The sequence below is a fragment of the Anopheles marshallii genome, chromosome 3 (genome assembly GCF_943734725.1).
Source record: "Anopheles marshallii chromosome 3, idAnoMarsDA_429_01, whole genome shotgun sequence".
In the NCBI taxonomy this organism is placed as follows: Eukaryota; Metazoa; Arthropoda; class Insecta; order Diptera; family Culicidae; genus Anopheles; species Anopheles marshallii.
The window spans coordinates 16,697,859-16,723,399 of NC_071327.1; the positions used below are offsets into that span (position 1 = coordinate 16,697,859).

At 44.0% G+C, this 25,541-nt stretch overlaps 1 protein-coding gene across 1 annotated transcript in view; it reads right to left on the reverse strand.

Annotated features, from left to right (window-relative positions):
• Nucleotides 1-5,043: 5,043 nt before the first annotated feature.
• LOC128711120 (uncharacterized) overlaps nt 5,044-25,541 on the reverse strand; it is a 39,819-nt gene continuing 19,321 nt past the window's right edge. Inside the window, exons 7-21 of the mRNA XM_053805985.1 lie at nt 20,358-21,051; nt 15,599-15,744; nt 13,538-15,340; nt 13,355-13,472; nt 11,145-11,473; nt 10,485-10,816; nt 8,019-9,004; nt 7,678-7,938; nt 7,010-7,367; nt 6,716-6,945; nt 6,475-6,639; nt 6,135-6,343; nt 5,903-6,066; nt 5,689-5,824; nt 5,044-5,095 (exon numbers count right to left, since the gene is read on the reverse strand). Coding sequence (XP_053661960.1) covers nt 5,044-5,095; nt 5,689-5,824; nt 5,903-6,066; nt 6,135-6,343; nt 6,475-6,639; nt 6,716-6,945; nt 7,010-7,367; nt 7,678-7,938; nt 8,019-9,004; nt 10,485-10,816; nt 11,145-11,473; nt 13,355-13,472; nt 13,538-15,340; nt 15,599-15,744; nt 20,358-21,051 — 5,983 coding nt within the window. The remainder of the gene's footprint in view (nt 5,096-5,688; nt 5,825-5,902; nt 6,067-6,134; nt 6,344-6,474; nt 6,640-6,715; nt 6,946-7,009; nt 7,368-7,677; nt 7,939-8,018; nt 9,005-10,484; nt 10,817-11,144; nt 11,474-13,354; nt 13,473-13,537; nt 15,341-15,598; nt 15,745-20,357; nt 21,052-25,541) is intronic.

Here is a 25,541-nt window from a genome sequence, read left to right on the forward strand (position 1 = left end):
TCTGCTGGTAGTTAGTTGCGTTTATGGCAGTGCTTCGAGCATAATTCGAACCGGAGTTTTGTATTTAACTTAAACCTACCAAACATGCTGAGGCCTGTGCCAAAACTCATACCTTCACGGAAAAACTCTCTATAATGGAGCTTTGCTCGGGTTCAATTTTTTTCCTCCCAAACTTGTTCACAACATTGTCATTTACCGGGCAAGTAAATTGGTTTTCCAACCCGTTTGCAGTACAAACAGTGCCCTGGAACGTAAGGTAAAATTCAAATAAAACTTTGAATTACTTTTCCCTTTCCATTTCCCATTTCCCAGCGAGCTGTGCAGCAAACGGTATATGGTTCGTTAATACGATACTTGATTTTAATGCTACCGCATTCCATCAAACCGTACCTTAACAATAAGACAAACTCATTTCCACGCGAAAAAATATAACCTTATGACTTGCACATCTCGCGTACAGTATCGAAGTAAATTTGGTTGTTTTTGGGCTAATCTACAGCTTTTTCTTCTCAGCGCCATCTGCTTCATTTTGTTCGTTTGTTTACATTTATCTCTGTTGCTTATAGTCTTTACCGTTTATAAAAAAACGTTTCTCTTTTTAAATATTTGTTTTTGGTTTAATAAGTTTCCCGCCAGCATCACCAGGCTGATGGTTTGTGGTGCTTTGCTTTGTGTAGTTTGTTTTTTTTTCTTTCTTCTTTTTGTGTCGTTTGTTGAATAAACAAACCTATCATGTATGTGGAGGTGTTGAGGTGCGCACAGCTTTTTTATTCGAAGCCTCTTGATGGTGTCTGTCATTAAGCGAATGGCATTTGCTTTTAAGTAAGCAAAGAAACCTTGGAAGAGAGGATACGTATATGTGTGAGTGTAGAGGATGTTATGTAAGTGTTACGGTCAAAAATAATTAAATCATTCATTATAAGTTTCCTAATGAGATAAATAATATAATTCTGTCAACCAAATTGCATACTGTTAGGCGGTGTACATATAACTGAAAGCAATCTAAAACAAAAAGAGCTGAAGTTGTACTGTTTTTGATGGGAATTCATAAAGTAATCACCGAATATGGATTAAAATTTCTTACAAACACAAGATAATAAGGCTAAACTGTATCAAAACCATTGCTCTTTTTGACCGAATCGACCGCAAAGCACGAGTGGAGTTTGAATGTTCTGTGTTTGTTGTTATCCCTGCTGAATGCTGAAATTATCGCTTGTCTGGACGCGGTTTTGGTTTTATTTCTCGTATAAAGTGAAGATTTGCCGTGTTACGCTTCGTGTGCTCCTACACTTCATTGTGTAATGTATGCGTGTGTGTGTTTGTGTCTTTTTATTCGCTTTGTGGCTGCGATTTCATAACAAGAATGATTCCTACCGAGAGGATCCAACAACATATTTTTGGCAACCAACGCTTAGGGGAGAATACGAAAGAAGATAACAGAAGTTGAATGATACGTTTTGCTCACTTTCGGTAAGGAGAGATATCAAACAAGCACGAGAGCAAGCCGTAAAACACGCACAAGATTTAGCAATGAAAACAGTGCAGAGAAACATTGCGCCGAGAGAAGAAGTGTTCCAAAATCGGTCAATAATTTGTTCGCCATCGTCCCTTTACCCGTATTGATATCAGTTCTGGGTCATTATAATTAGCTCACGAGTGAGTGAGAGAAAGAACCTACAGTGAACAATAGCGAAGGAAGTTTAGAGTGTAACAAAGTGAAGTAAAATGAAACACAGCTAAATGATACACAGGCTAAGTGTGGTTGGTTACCAAATCGTTTTAGCAACTGCTGCATATCGATGCGGACTTTATCCGTTTCGTTCGTTTGGCACTGGGAGTTCGATTTTATTTAATGTGTTAAATTTACTACTCGTCTGCCACTGTCGTTATTGATTTTTTTTTAATCGCTTACAGTTTATACTCGCATTGTTTAATTATTTCCGATTTTAACTACCATTTATCTAGCCAACATATACATATCTACCCAACCTCTAACCAAACTGCCCAGCTGCACTGCCGGGTGCGTTTCACGATAAAGTAGCGCTCCCTTTTAAAACTAATAACAAGAAATCGAGAACCAATGCTTCGAATCGAATCGTGAACCACAAAATAGTCTGCTTGGCTCTTAACGCTGGTTCTATCTCGTGTCTCCCTACTTCCCGCCTATCACTATCCGTTAGTTAGTTACTCGATGGTTAGGTTTAAAGTGTTTCTACTGCCGACAAATATACTGATATGGTTTTACTCTACCGATCATTTGTTGCTAAGTTTCTACGACTGCTGCTTCCGCTTCCGGTTCTCCTGCTAAGTGCTATGCATGAATGACTTTTCCCAGCACAAAAAGAAAAGACTCCAATGGGCTCTTTTCGTGATTTTATTTCAACCAAGAGCCACTGCTTCCGGAGCAATTTTCCGGTTTCCGCTGTCCGGTTGGATAAACTTTTAAAGCTCTAACATTTATCTCATTCGCTACGGGGTAGGCATTCCTGCTCACGGTGTGTACGCCCCCCAACTCTGTCCGCTACGCTGCTACTTTTTGCATTTCCACTTGGGTTCTACAGTGTTGGTTTTTCTTATATATTTGTTGCGGTTTATTTTCATTGTGTGAAACATCGTTCTATAGTGTTCGGTACACCGATCGGTTGTGACACAAGCGTACTTGCTTAAGCCTTTCTATCCTATCTAATTTCATGGGAAAGTTGGGATGTACACAAAGGGCACAGAAACGTCAAGCGACTGTTTCTTGTAAAGACCAGTGTTTCTTAAAAAAACATTACAATGGTACTAACGGTACCGGCAATCATTTTCCATCCAGAGAAAGTTTTCAAAAAGACCACTTTTACGACAGCAGTGCACCGTCCGTACACCCGTACAGGAGCATTTTGTAAGTTGCTCCATAAAAATACAATTGAAAAGTAGTGGCATGTTTCGTTGTTTATCCATAAATCTGTTGGAGTAGACAATTTATTCTTCGTCTGCCACGGAAACGATCTGGCTAATTTTCGTCTGATTTACAAACATGGGATCGCATCAACTCCTGCACAGTTGCTTTGTCCTAGATAACAGATATTTTATTTTACGCTTAGAAATATATTTTTTAATATTATTCAGATTCATTCAACTATTAAGACGCTTTTTCTAGCATCTGGTGTCTATCTGGGATTCTATTCATGATAACATTTATATCCTCCAAAACAAAACAATCTTCTCCATTCAATTTGGCAAGCAAAAACCTTCCCGTTCGACAAAGTTCCCATTAAAGAGTGGAAAAAGATGTTCACATTGTGGAGAAAAAAAAAAAGATTTTGCTATGCGGGTTTGCATATATGCGGGCGCATCATGACTCTTTAAGGCTGAAAACGTTTCAAACGTGCGGTCAGCTTGGCAAAATCTTTTTTTTTCCAAAACACTGCCAACGAGCTTTCCCCAGCGAATCTCTTAAAGCTATCATTTGCGGTTGGTTTTCTAGATAAATATGTTTACCACTACATCTAACATACCACGTACATATTCACGTTTGCCATCGATTTGACGTCACTTAGGTGCGACGTGCTTCAATACAGTTGATGTTTGCATCATTGTGTGCTATTATATGCTATTAAACATTCGCCGCTAGAATACTACGCTACAAAAGAACGATCCATCCCTCGATCCCCGATGAAACAACGCTACGACTCAGCTCTAGGAGGCCCCGTGTTTTGTATGCTGTCACTTCGTTAAGTTGGTCTCGTTTCGCACCTATTTGCTATCAGTTTGTGTGTGTGTGTGAGTGTTTAAATCGTTTTTTGCAAATATCCCGGAAGTTTGGTGTCCTTGTGCGGTTTGAAAATCCTTATCGAAGGTGTCAAACCATCGCTTCGCTACCAACGCCCAAACACCTGCTACATGAAACGGTTCTCCAGCACACCAGCACATTTTGGTTGTGCTAGTTGCTGGTACGGGAAAGATTTTCATCAAATTTCCCATCGTCGAAAAGTGGGCCGGCAGCACTTGACGGAGAAGAAAAGACGGTGCGCGGATGAAAAGTGACGTCTGGGGGACGTTCCAGCAAGAGAAACTTTTTCCCGAGCAGCGTTCGCTGTGGAAAATGGAGGCGGGAAAAATGCTTTTTCTGCTACGGGGGCCAAAGCCACCGTTTGGATCTGACGTTTAACGCTTCCGGGTGGAAAAAGTGGGATGAGTGTCCCGGTACGCAAGTGTTTACCTCAACCAGCAGCATAAATTGTATACGTAACGTCAATAACAAAAGGTCAGCCGTCGCTGGGATAAAGATAAAGCGAAAAACAAGCTGGAAAGCAAGTAACCACCATCAAGAAAGGCTCCTTTCAGCAGCGTTTTGCTAGCCTGGATGGGTGAAAATCACGACACAAAATGGCACCAACCAATGGCACGGAGCAGACTGATATTACACCACTAGGCAAAATCGCCCATCGTAACGTACCTGTGAGTAGTTTTTGTTTTCTTCCTCTCACACTGCTCTGCTTTCATAATTTGGCACGGTTGATTTGTTTGGCGTTCAGTGTCGCCTGCAGCCTGCAGGCCGGGCCCGTAATTGAAGCGTGACCGTGGGCTATTTGCGTCCATGTGTCCAGCATGCATGCACAAATTGTCGGCACTGTGATTCGCCCCGTAGCGTCTCCGCAGCGCCTTTCAATCAACGTGCGCGTAACGCCTGAAAGGTAGGCACACCGCAATCACGGTCCATTTTTACGATGGACGATGCCGGTGGGGTTGGTGTTTGGTTGTGTACGAAGCTGTTGTTACTCCCAGCTTGTGTACGATGGTTTTGTAGTGAAGCGTGTTGTTTTATACCTACCGTCCACATATTCCGAAACCGCCCGAAGCAGCAAACCATTACCGGGGTTTTGCTTGGTTGTGTTTTGTTTATGCTGCCACAGCACGACCATCGCACGGTGGTGCGTGGTGCCGGTGCTGCCGATGTTGAGGCTGGTGGCAGAAAGGATTGCACCCGACCGGAGATTGGCGAAACGTAGGGCCAGTTGCTGTGTACTATACGAGCTGCTCGTAGCGTTTCAGGTTATTTCAGCCGGCCCTCATCCACCGGTCTATCGAATATTCCAGAGCGGCTACCCAGCTGCACACCGTTCGATTAGCGGTGGGGCAGGCGGGAAATGTATTGCGATGCGAACGATGAACGGACGAACCACCGTTCCGGGCGAACGGATAATGGGAAAAATATCGTGACGCGAGCAGAAAGCGTATTCCGGGCGAGAAAGCGAGAACGAGAACGTGGGAAAACGAGGGAAAAAGAAAATTAAATTTCCAATTGATGGCTTTATTGCGATGAATGGACGCGCTTTGTATCCTTGTCCGAGTGGATGGTACGGTGTAAAATACCCGTCCTGCTTGTGTGTTTTTTATCTGTTTTTTTTTTGCTTTTTTGTTATCTCGCTGCAGTGCAACAATAACAGGTCACGCGGACGGAAGAAGCTGTTACAATATTTTCAATAAAAATTTGCATGTGATCCAGTGTGCAGGATTTATGGTGCATGGTTGTTGCTTTGCTTTATGCAACGACGGTTCGACGAATGAAGGATGGATGAATTCCAACTCACAATAGTGAGGAAATATTTCTTATTCGGGGTTAAAGTGCTCCATACTCGGCGTCGTTTAAAGGATAGTACATCTTTGTCATGTAAATAATGAGATGGATTCTTCGCCACTTACCGCTTCTTATCCATCTCGGTCTCCGTGTGGAAGTAGTAGTGTCTGAGGCTCAGCTCCGGTGGTACTATCTCGAACGCATACTTCTTACCACCAGCCGAAGAAGGCTGTACCCGATAACCTTGCAAGCAGGCCATTCCTATTTCAATAAACAGAGTGACACAGTTTGTTGAATTCTTTCCCAATATCAAGCAATAAAGCAGACAAACAAGCTCACCAAAAGCACTTTTGCTGGTGCCGTCGTGGTAGAAGTAAAGCACCGCATCCTTTAACACACAGTATCGTTTGGTCCAGGAGCGCCATTTGCTGCCCAGCTTGGTCAGAGGTCCACTGCAGTCGGGTTTGCTGATGCCCGTGGCTGGAAGACGCAAATTACGCGCACTGACAACAAACAAAAGGCATGATAAACCATTGACGAAACCTCGAATTCTATCTTTTGCAGTAATCACCTATTCTCCAACCATGGATCACACTGCTGAGCGGCGTGACTGATAATGGCAATCCATCGGCTAGCAGCCTCTTCGGAATCCGCCGACAACTGCACCTTTGTGCCTTCCTCCGTGTCGATGGCAAAGCTGTGCGGGCGTGTAATCGGCTCAAGCGGGATGCGTTCGATCGTGTGGTTTGTCAGCATGATCGCTCCGATCGGTTGGTTATCCTGTTAGAGCAAGACACGTTGAAAGACAGATTATGAGGTGGGTATTGCATAACTTCAGGGGGTAAATATGAGATCTTTATACTGGCAGTTAATCTTTTACAGAAATGATGATGAAGGTGTATATGTCTTACCGCATCTGATTTGTAGTAGTATAGACAATGGTCTGGTCGAAGGGAGAACCATCGTCGGACCCATTTACCACCGCTGGCACAATACCTCCACAGAAATCCGGTGTAGATCGAGGGATGCGAGGCGATGTCTTCCATGGGTGACAGCATCCCAATCGTACGAGCGACCTGTGGTGGTGGGATAAGGTGTGGTCCAAGATGTAGCTCCTAGTCAATAGAGGTCTTGGTACTCGTCCACACTTACCTCCAACTCTAGCGTATCGCTGCCAGCGTGGGCAATTTTCACAACCTCCGAGTGACTTTTGTCGATCACCGATATACCGTTGACCGACAGTACAATATCACCTACCTCTAGGCCAGAAGTTTCGGCCGGCGTGTCCGGTTCGATTGCGGACACGACGACCGGCTTCGAGCCGTGTATACGGAATCCGAACTCGCCAGACTTCCTGCATACGACCACCGTTTTATCGGTGTCTAAGTAGAAATAAGTAGTTAAGCGAAATTCTTCCACGTAGTCTCCAATGCGAGGAAAGCTTACCGAAACTGTTACTATTTTGACGTCGGTACATCTCGACGCATGATTTTCGGTGTACTAGGCGGTGCGTGATTGCTTGATATTTCTTTCGAAAATCTCGCTCCGAATCGGTGGAACCACGCCGCTCGAGCGTCGCATCTTTCGGACGATCAAAACTCCCGTCCGGTAGCTCGTGTCGTCGCCAAACGTCGCGATCGGCGATACAGATCCACAGACCAGCCTTATAGTTCCCATGGTAGATGCCCTGTTCTGGTTCGGACGCGGTATCGATGTAGCCTTGGCCGGCCGGTGCTACACAGGGCGACGATCCGGCCGGACGAAGATTATTCTGTTCGATCTCCTCCTTGCCACGCTCTTCGCTCTGGAAACGTGATGTGAGAGGTGGTGTAGCTTAATTAGGATGCGGTCTATCATGTCGCTTACACACATGAGACAACAAGATTTTCTATACTTTCAATACAGCCACTAAACATTAACAGTGAAACATAATCGGTTGAAACCAACACTCTGTCTAGGGTATTGCATACTTTCAAGCGAATCGCTTAACACAGATTGGCTTGTTTGCCACTTTACACCAAACAGTCGCTGGGGAGTACGAATCTCCCACCGCACACTCACACACAACTACCCAGAGCACACAACAACGGCAGAGTTGATCACTAACCGCTTACCTTGGCGCGGTACTCCTGCCGGCTCTTGAAGTGTCGCCGATCGACGTGCCGATCTTCGGAGCGAAAGCGTTTGTCCATCTTCTTGTACAGTCGCGTATGGTGCGGCGTTTTGGTGCAGTCGGGTGAATCAGCGAACCCCTCCGGTGGCTGAACAATGTCCGGCCGATCGTTATCCGTGGAATCGAGCGTAAGGATCGACTCCTCCGATTCGCCTGGGAGATTTGCCACTTCGACTTCCTTACCACAGTGCGAGCAATGGACCTTCATTTCGAGTTGGGATTGAAGAAAATGTTACGTAACGCAATGTACTGAGCACAACACGTCTTCGCATGCAGTTTTACCTGTTGTTCGCAATGAGACAATGCGTCGGCTTCACTGTAAAACACCGAATCCGAACCGGGTGACACTGAACGCAGCGATTCGGTAGAGATCGCTTGCAGACGCTTCTCGGGAGAGATTTTCTGCTTGTGAGGAGATCCAGCGGTGGGTGGACTTCGGATCTGGGAGTAGTACTGCGAGGGGCTGAGTTTCGCACCGGTAGTAACAATGGTCGGCTGGGGTGTCGCCAGTACCACTGCCGTCGTAGGGGCCGCCGTCGTTGTGGTAGGTTTGTCTGGTGATCGTACCAGAGGTGTTTTACTACGCCGTGGTAATGTTCCTGTTGGTACAACAGTTCCCGCCGTTGCTGTTTCTTCCGGAACGGCACTACGCGCCCGCGGAGACTTGCGAGTCTTCGGTCGGAAACGTTTCTGCTTGCTACTGGGGCTTGCACCATCCAACACATTCAGCGCACTCTTGTCCTCAGGCGAAAGTTTCTTGAAACCCGGACTCGGCTGGCGAAGCATCGGTGTGGTGTAGGTTTTAATCGAGTCTTTGTCAAATTCCAGCTTGAAGGTGCTCTTTTTCCTACGCCGTTCCTCCTCGTTCCAGTCGCGACCGCGTCGAGCGCTTCGAGCGATAGTTCCGGTTGCGGAGGCAGAGTACGGTACCTTCGGCGTAGCCTCCTTTTCATCATGCGATGAAGAGTACCTCTTTTCACTCCGCTCGTCGTCTGATAGTGATTGGGGCTTTGAGGGTTTCACCTTGCCAGCGATCGCCTTGGGTAGGGCGGGCCGTGAAGGTGAACTCTTCTTGCTGACACTGAAACTATCACTCGAACTGCTGCTGACGGAGTGCGTCGGAGAGGGTTTCGGGATGGGAGGCGGTGGGATCTGTGGTGAAACGGATTTCTCCTCGATTGGAGGCGTCTCTTCGCACACGGCATCGACCCGCGCAAGGCTGTAGATGGAGGACGCACTCTCAAAGGATGATCCATCCTGAGTGGTGGCTGTAGTTCGTAACAAATAAAGATGAAATCAATTATTCACCACTGCACGGTGTATCGTACTGTAACGTCTACCAGCAACAAGCCTCCATCGAGGGGGAAAATGTTCCGAAAAAAATAAAGCAAATGGCAGCTATAATCAAAACAGCGTTAACATCCTTCGAAAGCTCCTTTCAAAAACATTTAACAACGATTTCAGCGGGATGTGAAGGGTCAACATTAAGATGGGCGGGATTGTTTATTTTTTGGGATCGCTTATGTTAAACTTGTAGTTTAATGAGCGCGACTTTAAGGACATTGGTGATGAACAGTTGATAACTGAGATTGGATAAATGGAAAAGGTTGGGCTGAGCGACTATCATTGGAAGCACATTGAACGAATCACAAATTATACACTCGGGCTTAACAAGCGCTAACGATGATTGATTAATATTCAAACGACAGTTGACAAGTGAATTCAATGAAAGCAAAATGAGGTCCTGTTTGAAGAATATATTCTGTTGCATTTTAACAATATTTTCTGTTCATGCTTGCAAGAAGTGACTCGGTGACAATATTTCATACTTCTAAGACTGATTTGAGTGAGATCGAGGAGAATGAAGTGGCCAAACAGATTTTTGATACATAAAACCATATTTGAAACGCAGAGTGGTGTAGTGTTATGCAAATATATACACTAAAAGTGCATCGAACATGAAATTGCATACTTTCAGGCGTATATACATGATAGAGCAAGGAAACGATAACAACTTTAATAAGCCATGGTTTAGTTCAAAATTATTGATATTCAATCTCAAATCAAAACGAATCGTTAATATGTTTTCAGTATTCAATTATATGATAATTAGTACGTGCCATCTCTCGCTGCCATATTGTGCGTGATTATGCGCCGGAATAATTAACTTTTTATTTATTAGCTCGTTGGGCAGGTACGTTAGCATTATCGCAATTCGAAGCGCGCCTGGACTTTTTGTAGGGTTCAGGAATCAAATAAAGCTTTGCCCATTATTGTTAACTTGATGTGGCCCTGTTGTGGGTTATAATTAGGTAAAGTGTGTGTATTTTTTTTCCCCCGGATCGATTTAATTAAAAGGTAATTCTTGTTGTGTTTTAATACGACATGCTTTCATTTACAGCCGGTGGATTTTGGTCAAACTTTCGCAACGTTAATTGATGAGTAGATGGGAAATTATCGCCCATCGGCAACAATCGAAAACAAAAACTGCATTTTACGGCATGGTCTTTTGGGAACATATGAGAAAACGAACAGTGTTGTGATACAATATACATAGCGTACACATAGAACACAGGGAGCAGGAAATCAAGGAGACGAACCACAAAGCGCAACACAGTCTGGGAGTGTACATAGAACACACATGTGGCAGGGAACGAACGAACAGTGCGTGCGAGTGTGTAAGAATCGGACATTTCGAACCTGTTACTTGCTTGGTCGGTCTAGTGGCGTGGACCGTTTTGTATGTACCTTTAGCTCCCGAAGCACCGCGCTTCGAGTTCTCGGTGCACGTGACATAGTCTTCGGTAGTGCTGCCCTCTGATCCAGCACCACCGCCACCGGGCGTTGGCTCCTGACAGAGCACGGGATGGTCCTTCAACAGATCGACACCGTTCCCGGGCGAACCTTTGGTGAACCGTGCGGCCACCGGTGTGGTGGCCGTGATTTGATGGTGGTGGTGGGGTAGCTTGGTTGAGGAAGGGATAGGTTGCTGAGGTGTCGCGGGGCCACCACTTCCGGGAGCCATCGATGATGATGGACTGGAATCGGTTTTACCGGCGCGGTCACTAGCGTCGGAGGACCTGCAAAGGAGTAAAGTATTTATTCGAAAAAGTTATATTTTTATTGTATTCATACGATTTTCTTTAAGTTTACAATATATTAGAATCACTCAATAAGCAAAAAAATCCCATGAACAAAATAATCTTAAACTGTAAAATTCGGAGAAGCGCCTAAAGTTATGCTTTTTGCATTACATAAGCACAAAATTTACGGTTAAAACATAGCACGAAAGCTATTTTTAATCTATTTCAAGCTGCATAATACAGCCATAAATGTATTAAGCGAGGCAAAATCAATCGACACGAACCAGTTTACGAGTTTATGCATAAATACAACACTCCCACTTACCGATGGATTAAAGGTTCGATTTTCTGCAACTTTTGCTGCTTCTGCTGTTGCTGTTCGTTCCGGGCGGCTCGCTTGGTAGGTGACAATGGTCGCGAAGGACGGCGCAGAGTGGCTGACTTTTGCCACTGCAGATCACGTTCCTCACGTTCCATGCTCGGCGACGGAATGACGGCGATCAATGGGGTCGTGGGCTTTACAATCCCGATGCCGGCCACGGTCGGTTGAATGGCCGTCCCGTTCGGTTGCTGCTGATGGCCCGTGCTGGGGGCCGACACGATGTTTGTCTGCAGTGCAGTAGTGGCCACGGTTACAGGCAGCGGTGGCAATGGCTGAAAAGCATAGAACAAAGCAAAATGCGTTTGAACAAAAAACGGTTCACGGGCATCAACTGCACCAGACCAGACATTTCGGAATCCTTCGCAAATCCTGGAGTGTAATCCGCTAACGGGGCCTGGGAGTGGTTAAAATAAATAAAATCAACCGCAATGGCGATGGGCGAGTGTAGAAAAATGCGCAAAAAAATGTACACCACCAAACTATGCAGCTGGTATTTTTTTTTTGGGACACAACCAGTACCCGATGCACTGCAGCGTGTTTTGGCGTAACATAAAATTAAATCATCGCCCTTCGTTTCTTTCTTGGGGCTAAACGGCATCTGCAACATTGCAACCACCCGTCACAGTAATTTAGGGATCGAGCTGTTGGCTTCGGCCGGCGGTGAATCCTGTTTCCAAAAGTAATGTTTTATGGCAGACAAAGTCCACTCTCAGCTGGAACAGTACGTAAAATCTCATCACACCGGGTTGGATTATGTATGCGAATTTAATTAAAACCGTAGCTCCTATGCCAACCGAGCGTTCATGCTGTTATCTAGCAAATCTGAATAGAAAACGTTGTGTAGCATTCTGTTAGTGTATTCAAAGCAGTTTAAAATATTCGTATATCGATCGTGAAATTGTGCACATGGCAATAACACACTCCCAGCGTGGTTCGAATTTCTGAAACACAATCCAATTTTCAGCTTTTGGGAATATTGACGCACGAGATGGTGCTTTAAGCATCAAATGCGATGTCAAATTTCCATCCAAATCGTCTCGATTGCAGATTTTCGACGTCGGTTTGACTATAGATGAGTCACCCTTGAGTTGACTTCCGATGTGCCATGAATAGTGTAAATTTCATGCTGGGTTTATCCGGTGCTTTCTAACTATAGTTGACTGGATGTAAACAATGATGGGGCGTAAAATGTGCCTCCAATCAGGCACATTAAAGCGCGCCTTTTCCCAGAAATCAATGTTTTCCGTGAAATATGCTGCAGCGCAGGCGAGCAAATCGAGGGCGAGGTGGCTTCGAAATGGATTCGGGCAACTGAGCCGAGGTGAAGAAATTATTAATTAGCAAAGTGTTTGTTCGCGTACTGTACACAGAAGCATTTGGAAAAAAAACGGGGAGAAATTATCCGCAGTCGCTTCCGGTGCAATATCTCCAGCGAAGGGAGTACACAACAAAAATAAAACCGAAAATCAATCAGGATGGGAAAAAAGCCTTATTTCGTTTGGAAGCAACATTTTGTCTTGTTAGACGCGTTTAACGGACGAAAGGTAACATTTGGGAAATAATGAAAAAAGAAATCCAGCAGTACCTCCATAAACACTTTCTGAGGAAAGTGATACTTTCGCGTGGCATTTAATTTCCTACTGGAGCGGAACCCTTTTGATTTCATCGACCGAGATAGCAAAAGCAGTTTTTGCACGGTTTCGAAAAAATGTATTATCGACCAATAGAATTAAAACAAAGCGATAATAAGAATTTTAAGATGGATTCTAATACAGCTGTGCTTATTTAAACATTGCTAGAAATCATTAAAACCTCCAGATCAGCCTTTTTAATTGATACGCTTCATTTATATTACATTAATACGTTAGGTTAAGCAATTATTTTGCGTTTGGATGACTTTCAAAAATCTGTTCTATACAACGAACATGCAAAAATATTGCAGGTTTTCGAAAAAACGCCCAAAAACGTCTAGTTTTACTGTTAAAGATCATTAAAAGATATCATTTTTCACTACCAAGTTCCCTAACATGGAACGGAAATTGAAATGTCAATGCATCAAATCATGTGGATTGCCACAAAATTCCAGAGATCCAGAAATAGTGCAACTTGCAAGATCAACAGACAATGGAGTGGTTCAAAGTTACAAATATTACCTGATCAGCAATGTCTTCCATATCCAGCGCATCCGTATCCATCGAACTCCGTTGCTGGTGTTGTAGAAGAAGATTCTTTCTTCTCGATGATGGTGTCAGTTTTCCGTTGTCCGTAAGACTGTCAATAGAAGGCGAGTAGGCATTCACCACAAGTTAACCAAGTATTCGTTCAATTCCTCTCACCTTGTAGTCATAATCGTTGCCTGCGACTCGTTCCAGTTCCCATCGGATGTATCCCGCGTGACATCGTTTGCCAGCGAGTCCGATGAGTGGAAGGGAGAAACCTCACGGTGAAGCTTCCCGGTCGAAGCGGAGTGGTCCTCCTTCTGGGGTGAAGGTGGAGCAGAAAGATGACGGGACCCAATTGCTGCTCCAATCGATCGAGACCTAGACGACATTCGCTGTGCACCGTGCACGTGAGATCGTACCTCTTCGCCAGCATGCTGTTTGATGGGTGCCGCCTGCTGGTCATCGTCCTCCTGCTCACAGCTCGTCGGCTGGTCCAGACTAACCGAACGCTTGCGGAAGCTTTCCTTTCGTCGATCTGCCATCACCGGCGGCTCGTCGTCCGGAACGGAGCTTTCACTTGCATCGCGATAGTCCGGTTTCGGTAGTGGTGGTACACACTGCTCACGCATCGTCGAACGCCCTTCATCGTCGCTTGCGGTTGGTACGGTAGAGCTACCACCGTCGCCATCCCCCGTACTCGATTTGCGCCTTTCGGCGTGTGCTAGCTCACCCTCGGACTGTGCCTTCTGGAGCTTTTTCTTCTTGACCGCCCCCGGCGAAGGAACGGGCGAAACACGCGGTTTAAAGTCGATGAAAATCTCCCGCTCCTCACCGGGACCGTCCAGCTCCGGTTCGCTCTCGGACTCGCACGTCGAACAGCTGCCCTCGGAAGAAGACTTGGTGTCGTCTTGCATGTCTAGCGGTTGAATGTTGGGTGGAGTCACCGGACAAGATGGTGGGGCGGTATGGGAGGTGTAGTGTGTTGGTAGGACGGGTGGTTGTGGTTTCACCAGCGGTTGGAACGGTTGTTGTGTCTTTACCGGCGTGGCAAACTGTGCCTGCATTATGGGTTGCACCTTCTGCACTTGCTGATGGGGAATGGAATTCCGTTTGGCTAGCGCGTGTGTGTCCGGTGTTACGAATGCGTAGGAAGCACGCCGTTGTTGTTGCTGCTGCTGATGTTGCTGATGTTGTTGCTGCTGCTGGTGGAGCCCTTGAACAAGCGGAAGTCCAGTCGAATGCTGCTGCTTCTCGGGAGGAAGTACAATCGCATGGGCCGACATCCGTCGGTTCAGGGTCGTCACCGAAGGCGTGCTGTCAAAAGATCGAACATCTTGATTAACGCTTCCGTTGGACAGGATGAGATGCTCTGGGGCGGGTAGCGACGGGTGGGACTGATCCCGGTAAACTATCTCGTGATGGTGATGTGCATGGCCGAGGTCACGTCGCGGCAGTGTGTGCGTGTGGAACTCCTCCGGTTTGTGGTGGATGCAAGTTCGTCGCGGCAAGCTGTGCGTCTCGAACGGAACGTAGCCATTCTCGTAACCGTGCGTGTACTGTGACTGATGTGGCGCTGGTTGGTGTTGCTGCTGCAGTTGTTGCTGCTGATGGTGATGGTGCACCTGCTCCAGGTCCTGTTTACGCAAGAACTGGAAGGTCGGTTCGGCGGCATGGCTTGCACGGCGCGGCAGCACTATACTATCATAAGCGTCGTACGGATAGGAAGCCGTCTCATAGGACGTCCGTGAACCATCCGTCGAGCGGTAGGAGGTGGCACTGTCCTGCGAGTGGTTTCGCGAGTGCGTCAGGTGTGTACCGTCGGAATGGCTCAGCTGTGAGGATGTACGTGACGATGGTAGCTCGAAATGTGGCCCTACATGGGAGGCGGGCGGTGACGTGATGGTAAATGGGGATTTCGGTGGTTCTTCCGATTGCGTGCGATGCAGCAGCTCATGATCGAAGTTTACGTTTGGACTGCTAAGTGCGTTATGCATTTTTAAGCCCGTCCGATGGTTTTATGAAGCGCGAAAGCAAATTCAAAGCAATAACATGAAACGAGAACGTATGGAATCGGGTGAGGCATGATGTATTGATCATTTTCAAAAAAACTAATGTATCCTGCTATTTTCATGATGCTTGAGAGTAGGTGCAAGCATGAGCAGAGCATTGGTAAGCAACGTGCCTTTAGATATTTATGTCAGTACGTACAAAAGCTACTCATTCGGTTTTACTTACGTTTCCGTGTCGACTGGTTGGATTACATTTGGATCGATTCCATTCTCCTGGATTCGATCGCCAGCTTCTGATAGACTCTTGGTTAGCTTACGGCCTCCACCGTTGAGCCCTCCATTCGTTTGGGCACCTTGAGAAACCATTTTTACCTGTGCAAAAAAGCAGAGAAGTGGAAGATGGATTTGGTTATCTCAATTAAATAGTTCAAGAATGTTATTTTGTGTTATTGGATAAGAAACCCCTATGTTGATTAAAAGCAAGGTGTTAAAAGAAACAAATTTAATAATGCTTTAAAGATGTTTACGATAGATGCAAGCGTTGAAATAGAAATCTCCTTGTCTGTTTGTTACACAATATTCAATACATATTGATTTCTGCGCTAGTTGAGCTCCAAAGTTAGTTTACGCCAGAATGTACGCAATTCGCATGACATTTTTGCATTAAAAGATGAAGGTTATTCTTATCTTAAGTTTGAAATAAAACACTGCGCTTTGAAATAATAAATCATTGATTTATGTTAAACATGTTTAGAAAAGCATCTGAATTTTAATTAAATTGATATTCTTTTAGGCTCTCAAAGATTTTCTTTACTTTTCATGTTGTCAGCTATATTAAAAAAATCTCGAGAATTGCTTGATGATTGTTACGAGACTCCAAAGGTCGATACATGAAGCAATAGCAATGAAGATTTATCGAAAGAAAGGAAATTATCACTGAAGACATCTTGACATAGAATTGCGATAAAATAAATGTTTAGAAAACAATACAAAGCGATGTTTACAAAAACATTACACAAATAAAAAAAACTCCCAACACTTTGTTAAGCTCCAGATAAACGGAACAAAATAGATCGTTCCTGGCTGTCGCTAGCAAATCTCCTTTTCTGTTTATTATCGAACCCACGCCCACCGCATTCCAATCTCGTGATCCGTAACGAGGGCTTAAGCGAAAAAAAAACAACAACAAGCTTCAACCACTGCATGGGCCGGATTCGGCATATGCAATAAATCTGGGCTGCGAAATTTATGGAGATTTTATGCTTCATACGTTCCGTGCACGATCCTAGCGCCTTCATAAAACGAAATCTCAGTGTTTTCGTTGCGCAGGCACAGTTGCTATAGCGGCTTTTGTTTCTTCGATGCAAATTCTTTGCAAAGATGGTCACAACGGGATCGATATTCGGTGTGAAGGAAGTAGAGTGTGTCATCCTGTTAGTGTGAGCGGTGATGAGGAAGTTTTTATGAGATTCAGACTGTCACCAGCTGTCGCTTTCGATTTGAAGGCAGCTAGGAAGTGACCCAGTTTTGTACTTCGACCTCGCAAAAGGTCGTAAGTTGGACGGTGGAGTATAATGATTCAGTGCGGCAGTCTTTCGATTCTCATGACAATTGAAGGCAACTGAGAGCGAAAGTATCTTCGATGCTATCCAGCTTGCGTAGAAAAATGCTGTCAAGGTCAAGCCGTTTCATCGGAGACCTTGTCCAAGAGTGTAAAAGCAAATGTAGTCGATGTTTGTAGTAATAAAATTATTACAACCCCTTGAACCAAAAAGTATCATACCAGGGAGTGCAAAGTGCCAACGACTGTTGGAAACGACTTGATAAATTAAATTGTTGAATGCAGAAGACCTTGCTTGATATACAAGCATAACTTCAGCTCGCATCTTCCGGCTCCAAACATCCGTGATATATTTGTTCATCGTATTATGCAGTGGTGGGTGAACAAACAGTATAACAGCCAGAACATTTCCGCGCCTACTTTCGTCTCTACGCGTCGCAATGTGGCAGAGGCGGTAGAACGGTCCTAAATTATCACCTCCATTCGTGTTGTATCTTTGTCGGAGCGTAAATCCGAGCCTTCACGCTGAGCTTTAATGAAAATTTCCCTTCAAACAGTATCCGAGAACTCGCGCACTTCCGTTTTATACTTTCACCCACAACCAACCACATCCCGACTACCAGCTGGAGAGCTTTTAGCTTTACACTGAGTGTTTTTTTTCTGGTGAGTGGCACTGTTGTTGATGAAGTTTGCAGCATAATTAGAAGCAAGTTTATCCATTTATCCGTGCAGCACAGACAACTCGGTAAATGCTTTTTTGCCACTTTTAGTTTCTGCTCCGCTAGCAGAACGGAAGGATAAGATAGCCAGAAATCTGTAGCCAGCGGTTTGGTACGTGAGCCAAGCAAATGCAGGAGGGCTGAAAATAAGAATATATCTTATCGCACAGTTTTCGGCACAGAAGATGAACAGCAACAGAATAAAGAGATAAGAAAAAGAACATGAACCCGGCACGAAGGATGGTGGAAATTGCCCTGCAACCTAATTTCGGTGAGCTGATGCGGTAATTGAGGTTGAGTTGGAATTTGTTTGTGATGAATGTGATTGTACAGTTTCTTTCGATGGTGAAACGTGATGATTAGTGACAATTTGTTAACACAAATTCGACTGTTGATTAAAGCTTTCTTATTTCATGCGTTGAATATCGACAAAAGTATGATCGTGTGATCACAAAATATAGATTCATGACACCTTTAGTCTCCTTTCTTTTTTCCACTAGCAAAGCATCAATAAAAAATCATCAATCAAATTTCCAATCAACTGTATGTAAAAATGTAATTGAAAAGTTACAATAGAAGTGTTACGCTCTTCCTCTCCGGCGCATTGCATAACACCAGGCGCAAAGCAGGACGACAATTATTCCGATATCGTACCATCCAGCTGCGTAACACTGGACAATCGGAATTGCGATGTGGGAAAAGTACTTTACTATTGGGCAAAAAAAAAAAAATAAATGGAACACTAAAAATAAACGACACTGAGAGCAGAAAACTATTCAAAGTATATTTTTAATCTCTCTTTTATGCTGCATTCCAATTGAACGAGCGCACAAGTGCAATTGGTTGGTTTCCGGAAAAACTTGCCCGTTTGTCTTTTGCTTGCAATCTGGTGAGCAATTTGTAGCGAATAAAAACAAATACGAGGGATTCAAACAAAATTTTATACACATGAACTGTGCCCGCGCAGGGGATATACATGATTGCCCTGTCCATGGAGTTGGAGTGTTAATGTGTATGGAAAAAAAACTCGTTAGAATTGAAATCAGTTTTTGTGGGGTATCCAAAAAAAATACCTGGAGCTGATCTCGAAAAGTTGTGCAATGAATGCAACGAAAGCAGAAGTTTGATTCAGCAGAAGGTTTTTATCAAATGCCGGTAAATGGAAAAAAGGTGATTAAAATTATAATCCTCCTATCGACAGCTGTGTAATGGTTCATTTGCACCAGATTTACGACACAGAACGTTGTGAAAAAGAATCGGTAAAAGTAATCCCAAGTCCCGTCTGCCGAGTGGATAAGAACGTGCCATTTTAATCCACGATTGGGAGCTTGGTTAATAATTTTTGGGTGATTATTTTGATCGCAATTTTATGACTTTAAGCATCCCATAAGTCGATTTATGCAGTAGTAGTGATGGAATAAAGTTAAAACATCTCATGAAACTTCGCACGATTTGGTGAAATAAAGAAAAGAAAATTTTCAAACTGTTTAATCTTATATAGAAAATCATGCCGTTGGGTTTCCTTCCCAATTCCAATAACCTAATTAGCTCGTTGCCAGCAATTGTCTGCTAAGTACTTTACCTAAATGATAACCTATTAACCTGCTTCCGGAATTGCACCCAATACTAGCTTTATCTGCTTCGCAGGTAGTTGTTTTCCGTCGCTATAATCATTATCATTCCCATCGTCGTTGCAAGTGGCACTTCTACGGAAAATGCATTGTAAATGAGCATCTGTTCGCCATTTGCATGCCGTGAAAATGTGTGTGTGTGTGTCTGTAACTATAAGATGCACATCCGATAGAACCTTTAGCATCTCGCTGTCACGTTCAATCCATTGCATGCTCGTTACCGGTAATAGACAGGTATTCGAAACATTTCGTCTTAAGTTGCCTCGCCGGTAACTGGTAAAACAGTTGGAGGGAACCCAGCCTCATCTGCTGGAAGTCACGAGTGCAAAAGTTATGCATCCTGACCACCCGTAAGCACCCAGCTCGGCGGTCTCGCCGCTGAGATTCACGTTAGCGATGGTAGAGATTTCCAAACTTTTCCAACCCACAGCTAGTCCAACCCAACCCATCGCCATGCCGAGGATAAATAATTCGATGCGCTCAAGAGCACTTTAGTTCTCCCGGGCGTAATTGTTATTGTGTCAGGCTGAAGTGTTCCATGGCAGCAGGCGTTTTCTTCGGCCAGCCTGAAGCAGAAGTGTAAGGGTGCTTGCGGAGCGTGCCCCGGGAGCATGTTATGGGTGGAAGTAATTTTATGCCATTTTATCGTGCTGTCGCAGTTTGGCCAAGGTGTAAAATCGACCCAAAGAGACCTCTTGCTCGCTCTCTCTGTCTGGAGGGGATAGTTGGTTTATAGTGGAGAACGTTTCATATTTTTGCTGTCCCATACTGTGTTTACAGCTGTCGTGGAGAACACTTGAACGAACTATGTGACCAGCGACAAGTGGCATTGTGGACAAGTGGAGCGAGTGTGTAGTGTAGTAGTAGCACGAAAGTAGTTTGTCTGAAAATAAATAGCATTTGTGCAGTCTATACATTCAGTAACCATTTCAATCATTCAACTCAACTGTGTCAACTTACATATGATGGTTTCAATAAATGAAAAAATAAAGCCCTAATGAGGCTTAAAAGGAGACATTAATGAAGGAAGATGGCTCGTCTATTAATTTAATTCTATAATATAATCTTACTCACCCGATGTATAGTTCTGGGGCTAAGGGAGAGATTGTGTGGTGCGGTTCCTTTCTTCCCCAAGTACACTTCCGTCTGCGTTGCTTGCGTCTTCATTGCACTACGTTTCACTTTCTCCAGCACAACCATTTCTTGCTGATGTTGAAGTTGTTGTTGTTGTGCCGCGAGCTGTGCTGCTTGATGTTGCTGCTGTTGTTGCTGGTGTTGTTGATGCTGATGTTGTTGATGCTGCTGTTGTTGATGCTGGAGGTGTGCTTGATGGGCAAGCAGAGCCGCTTGTTGCTGCTGCAGGTGTTGTAGATGCTGCTGGTGCAAATGCTGATGTAAATGGGATGTCGGTTGCTGCTGGATGAGCACATGTTGAGGCTGTTGCGGTTGTTGCTGGTGTTGCTGCTGCTGCTGCTGCTGCTGCTGCTGAGGTTGACCATGGCTCGGGTTCTGCGGCACGGATAGGGGTTGCTTTTGGAGGGCTTGTGGCAGCAGCGGTTGCTGGGCGGTGGGTTGTGTGAGGATCGAGTGCAGCGGTGCACCCGCGTACGGTGTGACCGTGTGCTGAGCCAGCGTGATGGTAGGCTTCTTTCCGCCAATCAGTCTTTCTTGGCTACGGGCCGCTGCCAACCGTGACAGGGGTCGACTACCCATCGCCTCGTCGAATGAGGTGAGCGTGTAGGAACGGGCAAAGCTGACATGCTTCGTCCTGCAATTCGGTGACACGGTTCGAATGGGAGAGAAAGAACGAAAGCAAATCGATTACGGTTTCATGGCACGGGTTTTTGGACGGCAGCAGTTGAGAAAATTACACCGATGCAGAAATTCCTCGAATTATTGCACAGCAAATCTGCGAACGAGACGCAGACTTGCAGATACGCTTGGGTAATTTGCGAAACAATTTCGCTACAGCCAGAAGTTGAATAGTGTCGGAAGACTCAAGATGGTATTCGAGTTCGTTAGCATTGTCAATGTGGGTTTGAATTTCGCGTTTGACAGAGCTGAAAATTAAGTTCCATCTGGAGGAAATTGAAATACTTTCATTGGACAAAATATAAAGCACGATTGAATTGTTTGTCAACTATGCTGGAACGGTTACTATTTCAGATCAGCTTCCATTCGCTTAACCGTTGAGGTACGATTTTCAAATAATTGAAATAAAAAAAGAGTCCTCAATTTGGTGATTAGGAATTAGATTTTCCTTGCAGTGTTAATATAAATAATCTATACAGTATTATTTGATGTTAAAATTTTATGAATTAAACATCGTTTACAATACACAAATAGCTATAATGTTTCAAATGAAATACATGCAATTACCATTTACTTTCCTTTCCGGCAACAATTTTCCCGTTCCTTAACCTGTTGCCAACTTGTCAATGTCAGATTGTTATTTTCAAAGAATAACTGCACGTGGCGGATGTTTTGTAGAATTTTTTTCTTCATCTCCCACACACACACATATACATTGTTTTCCAAATAATTCCGTTCCCCCGTGGAGCCTGTTTTATAATGGAGGCGCCTGATCTTGTTCAAATTTCTGCCAAAAATAGCATTAAACGAGACAAATGGTTTGGACGCACACCAAAGATTAGTTGTATTTGTGCAACCAATCCGCACATATATATTTTTTCCACGTGAATAGCGTTCGTGGAAACAGCCCACAAAATTAGTCCCATTTCTGTGTAACACGGCTCAAAACAGCGTGCAATTGGAACTGAGAGTAGCCGGGGGCGCAACGAAGTGGCCACAGTCGCTAAGGCGCTTACAAGTCAACAGATCAATAAATAATTTCACGGGCTAGGCTGCTCGTGGGTCACAAACTTTTAGCGTCGCGGGCAAGGTCACGAATGGCAGGCGCAAAGGGGGTTGCCGAAGCTTTGAAGACACGGTTCGTTTCATTTGTGATTGGTTTTATGTTTGCCTAGTGGAGCGCAAAGTTGTCCAGGTGGAGCGAAAGTAATTAAATAGCTCAATTTCATTTTCGTTTTTTGGCCGCTTTTGATTGCGAAATAGTTTTATTGAATACCATCAAATCAAATGCTTTTCAATTCGGCTTATAGTATACTTTTCCTTCAGCTGACAAATAAAGATGTCAGATTGGAAAAAAAGCAAACCGCATACCAAAGGCAAAAAGGGCCGTGAAGAAAGAAAAGAGCAAATTGCAGGACGTCTCTATTATGAAATGAAATACACACCAACACAGCAAGCGCTGTTAATTTGAAATTTAAATTAAATATGAATGTCACTGTCACTGTCACTGGTGGAAAGGTGGCCCTCGAGCTCCAACTACTTGCCTCGAAGGATGTTTCTTGCAATTGTGTTATAAAATTGTTCCGCGTCGCAAAGCACCGCATAGTGTGAGTGACAATTGCTGGGATGGAAACGACCCGCAACTGGAATTCTCCACATGCTGCGAGTTACGTTTGTTTTTTTCTCTATCGCCCAAAGGGAAAAATGAAATCAAATTTAATTCATTCAATGAAAGCTCCAGAGGAAACGACACAGTTGCTGGCAAAAAAAGCGCCAGAAGCGTTGAAACTTTGCATTGTGTGTGTGTGTGATGGCAAGAAATTTTAGACGGAAAAATGTTATTTCTTTGTCAGTCGAAAAATGGGTAACAAAATGATAATGAAAATAAAAAAATCTTAGACAGTTGAATCAGTCAAGTTTGAGTCGCGGGAAGCAGATGGTTGAAAGATTGTGTTTTTTTTTTAAATTTGCTGGTTTAGATTGGTTTTGCTGCACTTTTCAGAAAAATATGGGTGAATGTTCAAGGTTTTATATAAATCGAAATAATGTGATCATTGGCAAATTTACAAGCAAACATATTGTACCAAAGACATGTTATGATAGACTCAATAATAAACGGTTCCAATTTAATGCCTACTGAAATACAAAAAGTATAGACTTTTTTCGAGTTGAAAAGGTTCGATTAATCGTTCAATATGTGGCAGGATTTTTAAACGATTATCATGACATTGTGAAGAGTGCTGATAATATAAAACAACTACAATGTTACCGATGTTGCAGCACAATCGCGAAGATAACAAACACTCCATCGTGGTGCTGCTATGCACGTCCAAACATAAACAGCATCAAAAGCATTACAAACGATGCTAGTGAAAGTAGGTTTAGTTACAAGATGACGGTAGTTTGGAGAATTGTTTTTACTACACAGCCCTTCAAACGCTGTCAAGTGCGCTTTTTTATTCGCGCTTGTCAGAATATTCGTGGAAAATCAAAAGCACCTGAAAGGAGATACTTGAATTTTTGCCGCATCGCTGCTAGCCTTTGTTACGAGCTAGCGCTTGTTAAACAAAAGACGATCCTGACTGACAGGAAGGAAATGGGACAAAGATGGGCCCGTTGTTGGTTCCGATTTGCCACCAAAAAGTACAAGCAGTTTTGTCTGCCTTCCGGAAGGCAAAACAATCTCGGCAGTTGTGGTTTTAGTGGGTGAATCGTCTTTAAGCGATAGGCGAAATTGGAGCTCTCGCTATCGCTGGCAGTAGTTTCGCGTTCCCAAACTGTTCCTAAAGGAAGGATAGAGCATAAATTGGAGCTTTGTTTTTGTGTGGTTTATTGTCTGGGAGATCTAATATTATGCTTGAAACAGTTAAAAACAAGCACAAGGCTGTATCTTCACGAAAAACAAATCCTCACGCTTGTATCCCAAAAAGACGCAAGACGAGCGCAAATAAATCCCCAACAAGAAACTCAATATCACATTATGAAATATGCACTCCTTTTATGCAATCCGGCTTCGTTCCAGCGAGTGAGAAGCTGCCGGAGAGCGTGCTGCATCTTCAAAGCGCCGAACAAGATAAGCAAACAAACGGCTTCCAAACCGTCAGCCTTGTTCGGGCCCGTGCTGTCTTCCAGCTAAGCTGTTTGTTTTGCTTCCATATTTCGGGCAAGTGGAAATCTTTCATAATCTTACCCAGCGGCAAGCGGCGAAAATTTGCCTCCGCACAAGCAATATCCACCCTGCTGACAGTTGTCGGCAGTTGAAAAATTACCAACAGCTTCAGATTAGACAACGGATTCAACTCGTGCACGACAAAGCACCCATCGCAGCTTCCCTTCCCGTTCCGAGTTTGTTTGATCTTGCCGGAGCAAGAGAACGAAACAAGGAAACAAACGCAATCACCTGCTTGGTGGTTCGTGCTTACGCTGTGTAAGGCCCCTGCCACGCCGGCAAGACACAAAACAAAATCACATCACTCACGAGATGATCTCCCACGAAGAAGACATCAAATATGAATGAGAAGCTACGCCTCGGAAGACAACCGCCAGCAAGGGAAGCATGCTTCCTCTTTCACTCTTCTGACAAGGCACCAACTGTTGATAAGAAATTGCACTCTACCGGCTTCTACCGTCAATTGCTGCTTGTTTGGGTGATTTTGGACAGGCACGTTGCTGCTTCGGCGCAATCCCGATCGTGGGCTTTGAATTGGCTTCAGAAAAATACATTTGGCAAGCGTGGCTAAGGGTTTTGTTTTTCGCTGGTGGGACGCGATTGTGCAGTGAGCATGACAATTTATTGGCAAATGCATGGGAACACACTCGTACCGTTCGTTTATTTGCGAGCAGTGCGTCACCAGTTGCTAAGGAAATGGCATTATATCAAATTGGGCTTCAAAACGAAGTGGGTGGCTGTTGCACGAGGCAGCTAGCTTTATGGATCGGAAATAATTAATTGCATAATTTTGGATCTTGGTTGCAAATAAAATTTATTTCGTGATTTTGTGTGAGAATGTTCCATGAAAAGCAACTGTATTCTTTAGACGAGATAGAAATAATGTTAAAAGAGAGGATTAAAAAAGGGACCAGCGACTTAGTAGCTAAGTGTTCATATTAGTAGATTATTAGAATTATTTAAATTATTTTCAAATAGGCTAAAATATTGCAACATTCGTTTTTCTTAGGATAATTTAAACCCCTATTTAAGGTGAATTTGGAACTTTGGAAAATTTTTGAATTTTTTATGTCGAAAATTGTAATACATTATTAAAATAATTCCAATACATCATTCTTCTACTCTCACACTATAGTGTATCGTCACGGGAAAATGTTATGTTACGAGAAAATAATCTTTAATCTCCTGTAAGGAGGTCACGAAGGAACATGTCAGTCATTTGTTACCTAATTCCACAAGTATAAGAATAAAACAATTAAATTATAGGATAATCTTCT